This window comes from Callorhinus ursinus, unplaced genomic scaffold (genome assembly GCF_003265705.2).
Source record: "Callorhinus ursinus isolate GAN/ISIS: 27379988/994484 unplaced genomic scaffold, GSC_fseal_2.0 scaffold43, whole genome shotgun sequence".
NCBI lineage: Eukaryota > Metazoa > Chordata > Mammalia > Carnivora > Otariidae > Callorhinus > Callorhinus ursinus.
The window spans coordinates 9,183,510-9,197,783 of record NW_027397105.1 but is presented as its reverse complement, the minus strand read 5'-3'; the positions used below and the strand labels follow the sequence as shown (position 1 = coordinate 9,197,783).

Sequence of the window (14,274 nt, the reverse complement as noted above, 5' to 3'; positions counted from 1 at the left end):
GATACGATAAGACGAAACAACATTAGAATAATTGGGATCCCAGAAGAAGAAGAGAGAGAGAGGGGGGCAGAAGGTATATTGGAGCAAATAATGGCAGAGAACTTCCCTAATGTGAGGAAGGAAACTGACATCAAAATCCAGGAGGCACAGAGAACCGCTCTCAAAATCAATAATAATAGGTCAACACCCCGACATCTAATAGTAAAACTTACGAGTCTCAGTGACAAAGAGAAAATCCTGAAAGCAGCTCGGGAGAAGAGATATGTAACCTACAATGGTAGAAACATTAGATTGGCAACAGACCTATCCACAGAGACCTGGCAGGCCAGAAAGGACTGGCAAGATATCTTCAGAGCACTAAACGAGAAAAATGTGCAGCCAAGAATACTATATCCAGCTAGGCTGTCATTGAAAATAGAAGGAGAGATAAAAAGCTTCCAGAACAAACAAAAACTAAAGGAATTTGCAAACACGAAACCAGCCCTCCAAGAAATATTGAGAGGGGTCCTCTAAGCAAAGAGAGAGCCTAAAAGCAGCATAGATCAGAAAGGAACACAGACAACATACAGTTAACAGTCACCTTACAGGCAATACAATGGCACTAAATTCCTACCTTGAGGTAGTTACCCTGAATTTAAATGGGCTAAATGCCCCAATCAAAAGGCCCAGGCTATCAGATTGGATTAAAAAACAAGACCCATCCATATGCTGTCTGCAAAAGACTCATTTTAGACCCAAAGACACCCCCACATTGAAAGTGAGGGGGTGGAAAACCATTTACCATGCTAATGGACACCAAAAGAAAGCTGGGGTGGCAATCCTTATATCAGACAAACTAGATTTTAAAACAAAGACTGTAATAAGAGATGAGGAAGGACACTATATCCTACTTAAAGGGTCTATCCAACAAGAAGATCTAACAATTGTAAATATCTATGCCCCGAACATGAGAGCAGCCAATTACATAAGGCAATTAATAACAAAAGCAAAGAAACACATTGACAACAATACAATAATAGTGGGGGACTTTAACACCCCCCTGACTGAAATGGACAGATCCTCTAAGCAAAAGATCAACAAGGAAATAAAGACTTTAAATGACACACTGGACCAAATGGGCTTCACAGACATATTCAGAACATTCCATCCCAAAGCAACGGAATACACATTCTTCTCTAGTGCCCATGGAACATTCTCCAGAATTGATCACATCCTGGGTCACAAATCAGGTCTCAACCAGTACCAAAAGACTGGGATCATTCCCTGCATATTTTCAGACCACAATGCTTTGAAACTAGAACTCAATCACAAGAGGAAAGTTGGAAAGAACTCAAATACATGGAGACTAAAGAGCATCCTACTAAAGAATGAATGGGTTAACCAGGAAATTAAAGAAGAATTTAAAAAATTCATGGAAACCAATGAAAATGAAAACACAACTGTTCAAAGTCTTTGGGATACAGCAAAGGCAGTCCTGAGAGGAAAGTATATAGCAATACAAGCCTTTCTCAAGAAACAAGAAAGGTCTCAAATACACAACCTAACCCTACACCTAAAGGAGCTGGAGAAAGAACAGCAAATAAAGCCTAAACCCAGCAGGAGAAGAGAAATCATAAAGATCAGAGCAGAAATCAATGAACTAGAAACCAAAAGAAGAGTAGAACAGATCACGAAACTAGGAGCTGGTTCTTTGAAAGAATTCACAAGATTGATCAACCCCTGGCCAGACTGATCAAAAAGAAAAGAGAAATGACGCAAATCAACAAAATCATGAATGAAAGAGGAGAGATCACAACCAACACCAAAGAAATACAAACAATTATAAGAACATATTATGAGCAACTCTATGCCAGCAAATTAGAGAACCTGGAAGAAATGGGTGCATTCCTAGAGATGTATCAACTACCAAAATTGAACCAGGAAGAAATAGAAAACCTGAAGAGACCTATAACCACTAAGGAAATTGAAGCAGTCATCAAAAATCTCCCAAGAAACAAAAGCCCAGGGCCAGATGGCTTCCCAGGGGAATTCTATCAGACATTTAAAGAAGAATTAATACCTATTCTCCTGAAACTGTTCCAAAAACTAGAAATGGAAGGAAAACTTCCGAACTCATTTTATGAGGCCAGCATTACCTTGATCCCAAAACCAGACAAAGACCCCATCAAAAAGGAGAATTACAGACCAATATCCTTGATGAACATGGATGCAAAAATTCTCACCAAAATACTAGCCAATAGGATCCAACAGTACATTAAAAGGATTCTTCACCACGACCAAGTGGGATTTATCCCTGGGCTGCAAGGCTGGTTCAACATCCGCAAATCAATCAACGTGATACAATACATTAACAAAAGAAAGAACAAGAGTCATATGATCCTCTCAATAGATGCAGAAAAAGCATTTGACAAAGTACAGCATCCTTTCTTGATCAAAACTCTTCAGAGTATAGGGATAGAGGGTACATACCTCAATATCATAAAAGCCCTCTATGAAAAACCTACAGCGAATATCATTCTCAATGGGAAAGGCTGAGAGCTTTTCCCCTAAGGTCAGGAACGCGGCAGGGATGTCCACTCTCACCACTGCTATTCAACATAGTCTTAGAAGTCCTAGCCACAGCAATCAGACAACAAAAAGAAATCAAAGGCATCCAAATCGGCAAAGAGGAAGTCAAACTCTCACTCTTTGCAGATGATATGATACTGTATGTGGAAAACCCAAAAGACTCCACCCCAAAACTGCTAGAACTCATACAGGAATTCAGTCAAGTAGCAGGCTATAAAATCAATGCACAGAAATCAGTGGCATTCCTATACACCAACAACAAGACAGAAGAGAGACAAATCAAGGAGTCTATCCCATTTACAATTGCACCCAAAACCATTAGATACCTAGGAATAAATCTAACCAAAGAGGCAAAGGATCTGTACTCAGAAAACTATAAAATACTCATGAAAGAAATTGAAGAAGACACAAAGAAATGGAAAAACGTTCCATGCTCATGGATTGGGAGAATCAACATTGTGAAGATGTCAATGCTACCTAGAGCAATCTACACATTCAATGCAATCCCCATCAAAATACCATCCACTTTTTTCAAAGAAATGGAACAAATAATCTTAAAATTTGTATGGAACCAGAAGAGACCCAGAATAGCCAGAGGAATACTGAAAAAGAAAAGCAAAGCTGGCGGCATCACAATTCCAGACTTCCAGCTCTATTACAAAGCTGTCATCATCAAGACAGTATGGTACTGGCACAAAAACAGACACATAGATCAATGGAACAGAATCGAGAGCCCAGAAATGGACCCTCAACTCCATGGTCAACTCATCTTTGACAAAGCAGGAAAGAATGTCCAATGGCAAAAAGACAGTCTCTTCAACAAATGGTGTTGGGAAAATTGGACAGCCACATGCAGAAGAATGAAACTGGACCATTTCCTTACACCACACACAAAACTAGACTCCAAATGGTTGAAAGACCTAAACGTGAGACAGGAGTCCATCAAAATCCTAAAGGAGAACACAGGCAGCAACCTCTTCGACCTCAGCCGCAGCAACTTCTTCCTAGACACATCGCCAAAGGCACGGGAAGCCAGGGCAAAAATGAACTATTGGGATTTCATCAAGATAAAAAGCTTTTGCACAGCAAAAGAAACAGTCCACAAAACCAAAAGACAACCGACAGAATGGGAGAAAATATTTGCAAACGACATATCAGATAAAGGGCTAGTATCCAAAATCTATAAAGAACTTATCAAACTCAACACCCAAAGAACAAATAATCCAATCAAGAAATGGGCAGAAGACATGAACAGACATTTTTCCAAAGAAGACATCCAAATGGCCAACAGGCACATGAAAAAGTGCTCAACATCGCTCGGCATCAGGGAAATCCAAATCAAAACCTCCATGAGATACCACCTCACACCCGTCAGAATGGCTAAAATTAACAAGTCAGGAAACGACAGATGTTGGCGGGGATGTGGAGAAAGGGGACCCCTCCCACACTGTTGGTGGGAATGCAAGCTGGTGCAACCCCTCTGGAAAACAGTATGGAGGTTCCTCAAACAGTTGAAATTAGAGCTACCATTCGATCCAGCAATTGCACTACTGGGTATTTACCCCAAAGATACAAATGTAGCGATCCGAAGGGGTACGTGCACCCCAATGTTTATAGCAGCAATGTCCACAATAGCCAAACTGTGGAAAGAGCCAAGATGTCCATCGACAGATGAATGGATAAAGAAGAGGTGGTATATATACACAATGGAATATTATGCAGCCATCAAAAGGAATGAGATCTTGCCATTTGCAACGACGTGGATGGAACTGAAGGGTGTTATGCTAAGTGAAATAAGTCAATCAGAGAAAGACATGTATCATATGACCTCACTGATATGAGGAATTCTTAATCTCAGGAAACAAACTGAGAGTTACTGGAGTGTTTGGGGGTGGGAGGGATGGGGTGGCTGGGTGATAGACATTGGGGAGGGTATGTGCTACGGTGAGCACTGTGAATTGTGCAAGACTGTTGAATCACAGATCTGTACTTCTGAAACAATGCAACATATTTTAAGAAAAAAGAAAAAGAAGAAGATAACAGGAGAGGAAGAATGAAGGGGAGTAAGTCAGAGGGGGAGAGGAACCATGAGAGATGATGGACTCTGAAAAACAAACTGAGGGTTCTAGAGGGGAGGAGGGTAGGGGGATGGGTTAGCCTGGTGATGGGTATTAAAGAGGGCACGTTCTGCATGGAGCACTGGGTGTTATGAACAAACAATGAATCATGGAACACTACATCAAAAACTAATGATGGAATATATGGTGATATACATAACAATAAAAAAATTAAAAAAATATTGTTGATAGGAATTAGTGAAGACCTAAATGAGTGGACATATCATGTGCATGTATTGGAAGACTTAAATAGTGTTAAGGTGGCTGGACTTCTCAACATGGACCATAGATTCAACAGAATCCTTGTCAAAATCCCAGTTGACTTCTTTGTAAAAACTGACAAACTGATCCTGAAATTCACATGGAGATTCAAGGGATTCAGAATAGCCAAAATAATATTGAAAAACGAGAAATTCAGAGGACCCACACTTCTTGACTTAAAAACTTACTACAAAGTTACAATACATGAGACAATAAAGATAAACATATAGATCAATGGAATAGAATTTGAGAATCCAGAAATAAACCCTCCCTTTTACAATCAATTCATCTTCAACAAGGGTGCCGAGATGATCACTGGGAAAGGAATACTCTCATGAACAAATGGTGATAGGACAGTTGGATATCTGTGTGCAAAAGACTGAAGTTGGACTTTGACATCACACCATATATAAAAAATTGAATAAAAGTGGGTCAAAGACTTAAATGTAAGAGCCACAATTGTAAAACTCTTAGAAGAAAACATAGGCATAAATATTTGTGACATTGGAGTAGGCAACCATTTCTTAAATCTGACACCAAAAGCACAAAGTACACACAACATAAGAAAAAAGGAATAAACTGATCATTACGAAATGACAAACTTGGATGCTTCAAAGAACATCATCAACAAAGTGAAAAGAAAATCCAAAGAATGGAAGAAAATCTTCTCAAATCATATATCTGATAAGGGACTTGTATCTATAATATATAAAAAACTCTTGAAATTAAAGCTAAAAAAACCCCAAATAACCCAACTCAAAAAGGCAAAGGATTTGAACAGAGAGTTCTCCCAAGTGAACTTACACATGGCTGATAAGGACAGTAAAAAAATGCTCATCATTAGTTCTTCAGGGAAATGCAAATAAAACCACAATGAAGTACCACCTCACACCCCTTAGGATGACTATACTTAGAAACACAGATAATAGCAAGTGTTGGTGAGAATGTGCTGGTTGGGATGTAAATGATGCACCTGCTTTGGAAAATGGTTAAATATAGAGTAGCCATATGATTCAGTAGTTCCACTCCTATGCATCTGCCCAAGAGAAAAAAAAGTACATGCCTACACAAGAACTTGTACACGAATGTTCATAGCAGCATTATTCATAACAGCCATTTAGAAACAACACAAATGTCCTTCAGCTGATCAGTGATATGTAAAATGTGGTGTAGCCACACAATAGAATGTTATTTAGCCATAAAAAGTGCTAAAACATTCTACTACATGGATGATCCTTGAAAATTTATGCAAAGTGAAGAAGTCAGGCACAAAGGACGGCACATGGCAGGATTCCATTTCTGTGAAATGTCCAGATTAGGGAAATCTATAGAGACTGAGTAGATTAGTGGTAGCCTCAGAGAAACAGGCTGAGGAGATTGGAAACGGGGTGACAGTGAAAGGGTATGTTGTTTTTTGGGAGGTAATGAGGATGTTCTATAATTGGTTCTGGTGATGGTTACATAACTCTGAATATACTGAAAACCATTGAATTGTGCAGTCAAATACATGAGCTCTATTGTACATGAATTATATCTCAATAAATCTATTTTTTAAACAACCACCACCACTGCTTTAGGGGTTTAGTATTTTCTAGACCAGTAGCAGAGGTTACTTTATCTCAAAATAACTAAATCTGCAGTTAAAGTAATGGTTTGTCAACTGAGGGGTGTCTTGATCATTGCCAATTAATTCAAGTAATGAGTCTATCCTTAGCTTACTCAAAGTAGTGATATTAGCATATCTTTTAACCAACACTGGTCTAATTTTTTTGAATAACTAAATAAACATTGGCAAAGAAAAGAAGTAGCCTTAAAAGGCCTGCTTTTGAAGAAGGTGGCCACATTGAAATATTTTCTCATGAACTCTGTTGACTTTTACATTCAATCAGTGATATTCACCAAATTCTTATAGAATGGCTTCTCTTGGGGGATTGATCAGGGTACCATCTTTTTGTCCTCCTAGACCAGGCTAACTCCTTGAACTTTTTAAAGCCAAATGAACCTTGAGTACAGATTAATAGATAAATTAACAGTGGGAGACAATTCCAAAGGTAGGCATTCCCTATTTCCATGAACCCTTCTGCCCCCAACCATCTGACATTTATCAGAGGACATTATTTAAATTCAAACATAGAAATTATTGTTGAAGAATATTTTTTATAACAAGGGTCTCATTAAATGCATTTTTTTCCCCATTAAAGTCCCAGACATTCCCACTACATGCATTGTGTATACATAGTGTAAAAGCTCACCAGGATTTTGGGTGTTAAGTAGTATTTTCTAAGCAGCATTCCCTGCATCCTTTGGCAACACTTTAGCGAAATAGCTATACACACATCAAGCCATAGAGAAAGATGAAGACTGAACAACACTAAAAACAAAGACTGATACACAACCCACTGTGAGAATGTGTGAGAAACCTTTGCTACCTGTAAGGGCAGGGGGAACCTTGATGACAACATGAGGTGGGAAGTAATTTTCACTGATTCCATTAATTCAGAGGACCAAAGAAGGAGTCGGTAGGGTTATCACTGAAATGAATTCCAGGCATATTTAATATTTTTATGTGAAGCAATAAAAGAATAAGAAGACTATATAGTTGAGTAGTAATTGATATTGGAGTGGAGAAGGCCTTTAAAATCAAATGAACAAAGTGGAGATATTTAATAAATTTGACATCATAGAAATCATGTATGTCTAAATATCAAACTCACTATGCAAAAATAGAAGACAAGGGACAAACTGGTTAAAAATATGCATATATTTTTATATTATATATCTATGCTTACATTAATGGCATTTATGATGGGAAAAGATCGAATTTTAAATAGAAGAATCCTTATAAATTAATAAGAAAAAAACAACAGAAAAAGCGTAGAAGCAGGTAATTCATAAAAGAAGAAAATTGAATGATGAACAAATACATAGTTAAAATATCAACCTGCAGTTAACCCGGTAATGGGTATTAAAGGGGGCACGTATTGCATGGAGCACTGGGTGTTATATGCAAACAATGAATCATGGAACACTACATCAAAAACTGATGATGTACTGTATGGTGACTAACAGGACATAATAAAATAAAATTAAAAAACAAAAGAAAAAAAATCAACCTGCAAATTTCACCAGGTTTGTTGTTTGGGGGAGGGGTCCTATCACGCTGACAGAAATGGAGAGGATTTGGTAGTGACCGCTTAGTAGGTGAGGAGAGGAAGTGTACTCTCATTTATTGTTGTAAATGGGTACAGCTTCTCGGAAGGGCAATTTGGCTGTATTTGTCAAAACCTTGAAAAAAGGCATACCCCTTTGGTGGTGTCTCAACATTTACTGAGGTTGTTCATCATGGTATAGTTCAATGTCGTGGGAAAATGTTCAAGTTTAGAATGAAAAGGTGGGGGGCACCTGGGTGGCTCAGTTGGTTTTAAACGTCCCACTCTTGATCTCAGTTCAGGTCATGATCTCAGGGTCATGAGATGGAGCCGACACGGGCTTGTACTCAGTAGGGAGTCTGCTTGAGATTCTCTTTCTTCCTTTCCCTCTGCCCCTGCCCCTGCTCTCTCTAAATACATAAATAAAATCTTAAAAAATAAATAAAATGAAAAGGCAGGCCACAAAACAATACACATAGGGTGATCCCTCTGTGCTTGAAAAAGTGAAAACAGTGACCATGTGCACTTCTTAAATGTCTTCTCGGTGCTATTTTGAACTTCTAGACTTTCTAATGTGAATATGAATTTCAGAGGGCAGCGAGAAATGTTTATTTTTTTTTTTTAAGATTTTATTTACTCATTTGAGACACAGAGATCCAAAGCGAGAGAGCATGAGCAGGGAGAGAGGCAGAGGGAGGAGAAGCAGGCTTCCCGCTGAGCCAGGAGCCCGATGTGGGGCTCCATCCCAGGACCCTGGGATCATGACCTGAGCCAAAGGCAGATGCTTAACCATCTGAGCCACCCAGGCGCCCTGAGAAATGTTTACTTAATACGTCTCTGATATAACACATGCTGTGTAATAGCATATATATCCTCGAGGCATCAGAATGCCATGTGTGTGGTCAAGTAGGGCAGTGTACAGAGGTGTTTGTCTGAGTGTAGGAGCTGAGCTGCGGGGTACAGGCAATGGAGGGAGGGCTGGCCTCCCGGTGTGGAAGTCAAATTTCTATTTGGACCAAAGAGCTGGGTCTGTTGCGGTTATATGCACTGCCAGAGGGAGATCCCTTTTTGGCTGCCCCTTTCCCTCCCCAGTTTACTTTGTCTTGGAAGAATAGTTATTATAAAAGAAGCCTGCACTGAGTTCAACCTTGCACATCACCGGAATTTATTTACTAACTTATTGTTATATTGTTTTAGTTAAGGGCCAGAGATAAAAACAAAGACAAATCCTACAGTTTTACTCCTGTCCCAAATTGTTCCATAATATAATTTTCCTGCAGCCCTATAAAGGGGTGAACCTCAGTTTAATGTTTAGATTGCAGGACCATGAGAGCATAAAGGTAAATAAGTGGGTGTAAAAATTGTTTTCTTGTTTTAGTTGACAATTTTTTTCCAGGAAGAGTTTTCCTTTGTTGATGTTTTGTTACATTGTTGACTTTGGATGTTATACCCAATGATGAAAACATTAATGTGTTTTTTTTTTTCAATTGAGTAGGAAGTTGATATTATTCTGTGTTGTCAAGAAAGGATGAAGCTGCATTTGGATAAGGCCATTGCTCAACTTGCGTAAGATCTTTAACTCTATATACAATTTAAAATCTATCTCAAAACTATGCTTTCATGCCTCCCATTCAAATTTCTCTTAGCTTCTTATGTAAGGATTTCTTATATATGGATACACATACACACACACACACACACACACGTGCACATATACATTTTTATTTGGAGGTTGAGATGAGTTCTTGGAGTGCTTGCTTTAAATTTATAGCTAAAGAAATAATTTTGAGGGGCACCTGGGTGGCTCAGTCAGTTAAGCATCAGGCTCTTGGTTTCAGCTCAGGTCATGATCTCAGGGTTATGAGATTGAGCCCTGTGTGGGGCTTTGTGCTCAGCATAGCGTCTGCTTGAGATTCCCTCCCGCTCTGCCTCTCCCCAAACTTACACATGCAGGCACGTGTACTCTCTCTCTCAAATATATAAATAAAATCTTAAAAAACTAATTTTGAGAGGCTAAAGAAAGGATTTCTGCCCTACCTTGGAGTATGGCTAAGATTTCTTTTAACTCAAAAGACTTTCATTCTTTGAGGAGAGATTGACTTGTATATATTCAGCCCAACAGCTGGATAAGTGCTGAATTGTGGCTCACTTTCATGATTATTTCCATAGCTCCTTAAAGACTCAGCCTTCTCTGATTTCCCAGGGACCCTTGGTACCTGCTCCCCGGTGCTCTGGTTATACCATTGCAGCGCTGTAATCGTTCACCCATCCTACTCTCTCCCAGAATACAAATCCCTCTTTTGTTGGCAATAGTAGATAGTAGGTACTTAATATTTATGGTGGGGACTAGGGCGGGGGAGAATAATAATCAAAAGAAGGTGTTAAGCCATGATAACAGCCGTCAGCATAGAAAACACATTGGTTGAGCCTCTTTCCTAACATGACTAGAAAGATGAATGTTCATCTGATTATGGCCATGGAAAACAGCATCGAATATGTCACCCAAAGGAAAGGATGCTTCTGCTTATACTGACCTTGTCAGGGATAAGGTGTGAGACCCTGAAAAGAATACGTGTTATAGAGGTATCAGTTCTGCTTGTTTGTTTGCCCACTGTGCCCATCAGGATTGATGCTCCACAGGTTGGTGAAGTTTAGATGGCTGGCATCTCTTCCTTGCTGTGATTGGAAGTGTTCTTTAGTCTAGAAATGTTGAGGATGGATAGAAGATGAGTTAAGGATGACTTACTGCACATGGTTTGGTTAACTAGACTGTTTACCTGAGCTATAAATACAAAGCAGTGCAGTTCTGATATTACTTTTTGGCTTCTGCTGCCTAGAAATCAGAGAACCACAGTTTAGCGTCGTTCACAGAACGGTGTCTGTTCTGTTTTCTTTGGGTCCAGTTCCCAATCCTATTTTCTTTTATAACCTAAAATCTGCAGCTCATCCTCCACGTTCTTCACTCTTCTTGCCCAGATTGTTCCACGGCTACATCAAACCGCCTCATCTTCCCAGCCCTGTTCAGGTCTTTGCAGAAAGTTCTGGCTCCATGTATGACTTGTGTGGAACCTTTGTTGATGATCCTTTAAAGACCTTGGTTTTCGTTTAATACGCAGTGGATAAAACATCTACCTCATTTCCTGGGATGGTTTCTCCAGGGTTTATGGAATTCTTAACGTGGTCATTGGGCTTGGTGCAGTGGAGGCGATGGGAGGAGGGTTTCTCAACTCTATTTGCTTTGGAACACCCAACAAAGGCCTCAGTTTGGATCTCAGTTGAAAATGGAATGCACCAACATGGCAGCCAAGATTTTTCCCATCTTGGGCTATAAGACAGGTGGATGGGGTGCTGCCTCAAGCACCTTCCTTAAGGAGGTTCTGAGGTTAGGTCAGAGGTGGTCAAGGGTGTATCAGCCCAAGAGAGGAAGGGTGTGGGGCATCTTGGTCCCAGGCCTCAAATGAGAAAGGCCTTTAATCCCAGAGTTTCAGTGCAATAACCTGAGGTGGGAGATTGAGCACAGAAATATCAAGGGGAGGCAGCTCTCTCACTTCCATCTCTTGCACGTGTTTTAGAATTCACAAAAGTGCTTCAGGATCCAAATGCAGGTTACTGGCATGTTGCTACCCTCATTTCTGTTTCACACAAAAAGAAGAGCTCTGATAAGTCAAGTGACTTACCTAAAGGTACGAGATAAGCTAAGGGGAAGCTGCAGCTGGAATTAATCTATTCCATTCAACGGAGGCTTTACCAAGTGGCTCCTGTACGCCAAGACCATTTTTTGATGCCAGGAACACCAAAATGATGATCATCTGGTTGTCTTGCTTTTTCACATACTATCTCTATGCTAATGATCCCTCAATTTTTAGTTCCATCCCAGACCTCTCTCCCAAATTCCAACAACCTCCTTGGTATCTGCACTTGGATGTTGAATGGATGCTCAAGCTCAGTGTGTTGGCTGAACTTCTGCCTTCTTCCCAGCCTACTCTCCCACCTTTGTTGATGGAATTCTGCTATTCCAATTACTCAGCTTCACCTCTCCCCTACCCCTTCATGTTTAATATCCTAGGGGAGTCTCTTGGCTCTCTTTAAAACATACTGAGAATCTGAACACTAGTCACCTCCTTCACGGCTACCCCCTTGGTCCAAGCCACTACTGTCTCTCACCTGGGTAACTGTACCTATCTGTTAATGGGTCTCCCTGCCCCCTACAATCTGTTCTAAACCCAGCACCAAATGATCCTTCAAACTTGTAAGTCAGTGGTCTCTCATTTCACTTGGAGGAAAACTTGACTCCTTCCGATGTCCTCCAGTGAGGCCCTGAGTGATCTGCTTCTTCCTTCTGCAAGTCTTTGCTCAAACATTGCCTCCTCAAGGAGTCCTACTCTGACCATCTTATTTAAATCATCATTCGCATTCTTGTTTCCTTTTTTCTGCTTTGTTTTCTGCATTGTTCTAACAAACTACATGATTTGCTTATTCATTGGGGGTATTACCTCTCTCCTCCCTCTAGAGTGTACGCTTCTTGGGTGCCTGGGTGGCTCAGTTGGTTAAGCGACTGCCTTCGGCTCAGGTCATGATCCTGGATCCTGGATCCATACAGTCCCGCATCGGGCTCCCTGCTCAGCAGGGAGTCTGCGTCTCCCTCTGACACTCCCCCCTCTCATGTGCTCTCTCTCTCTCTCTCAAATAAATAAATAAAATCTTTAAAAAAAAATAGAATGTATGCTTCTTTAGAGAAGAGATGTTTGCTTTGTCCATTGATGCATTCAGGCTTGAACAGTGCCTGACAGGTAGTAGACACTCAGTAATTATTTGTTGAATCAACCACTACATGAGTAAAGACATGGCTCACCTGTCTCCCATGCCCACCCCATGGGTCTATCTCTTTGGTAGTGAGCTGCCAGGTCTCCTCTCTGTTTGGCAGGGCAGGGAGCACCATGTATCTCAGAGCCTCTTCCTTCCCAGGAGGGTGGCTACTGGAGCAGGTGAGCCTGGGGGCCCCCAATTCCTGATCTCCTTTCAATCACTCTGTCTCCGGCCCCAGAGCTCAATACTGATGCTTGGTTTCTACCTCCTGGCAAACTTCTTAGGCCTTATGTGACCGCAAACTGAGGTCACTTATGGAAGGAGGGAGGCTGGCTATAAATGTCTATACGCTATAGAACTTCTTGGGGAATTGCACTCAGGGAGTGGAGGAATTAGGGTATGGAAGAGGAAAAAGAAGAAGGAAATAGAGGCACAGATGTGGGCAGATTACTTTAAACCAGGGTCCTGTCTGGAGCAATGTTTGTGTTAGGAAGACAGATCCCAGCCCTGGGGCTCCAGATACCTGCCTTCTGTTTATCTATACCTTTTCTCCCCCAAGCCCCACCACACACCATGGGAGGGGAAGTGTGGACAGGGTTCTAATTACTCACTTGTATGAACATCTCCAGGGAAGGCTCCTTTTAATTGGGAAGCTGGACATTGTGTGTGAAAGAGGAGAGACCCAGATAGCAGTAGTGGCTGGGTCCCAGCACAGAAGAGCCAGTTACTCTTCCTCATATCAAATTGTTTCCTAAACCTGAAGCTCTATTTCCCCACTTGTGTTACAGAGCTAACAGAGCTTCCCAGCATGAGCTGGAGAAGGACCTGAGTGATAAGCAGATGGCTTACCGAATTGACGATAAATGCCACCATCTGCGAAACACATCGGATGGCGTCAGCTACTTTCGGGGCGTGGAGAGGGTTGATGCGACGTAAGTCAGGCATGAACCACTTCTATGATTTCGATGTCATTTAATTCATTCTTTCTCCCTTCAAAATGACGCAGCTTACAGGTTAAAATGGAAAACATGGGAAGATGTGGGGAAGATAAAACACACAACCTGCTTTGGACGAGTCTTCAGTAAGCATGCGTATTCCCGTCAGGCCTTGGCATTTGCCTCTTATTTTGTAAAAGAATATTTGTTGTTTACACTTATTGTGGTGAGCACTGAGTAGTGTATAGAATTGTCGAATCACTGTGTTGTACACCTGAAAGTAACAGGACATTGTAAGTCAACCATACCTCAAAAAGCTCAAAAAGAGCGATTTGTTGTTTGTATTTCTAACTATGAAAATAACAGCTACTTGAAGCAGAGAAACCTAGACAACACAGATGAGCATAAAGAAAATAAAGTGTTGGGGGCGGAGCAAGA

General features: G+C 40.7%; 1 protein-coding gene across 2 annotated transcripts in view; it reads left to right on the top strand.

Annotated features, from left to right (window-relative positions):
- Positions 1-14,274, top strand: part of TEKT3 (tektin 3) — a 60,700-nt gene that overhangs the window by 22,585 nt on the left and 23,841 nt on the right. For both annotated transcript variants that reach the window (XM_025864213.2, XM_073881512.1), the window contains 2 exons: positions 9,591-9,661; positions 13,690-13,833. In XM_025864213.2, coding sequence (XP_025719998.1) covers positions 9,591-9,661; positions 13,690-13,833 — 215 coding nt within the window. The remainder of the gene's footprint in view (positions 1-9,590; positions 9,662-13,689; positions 13,834-14,274) is intronic.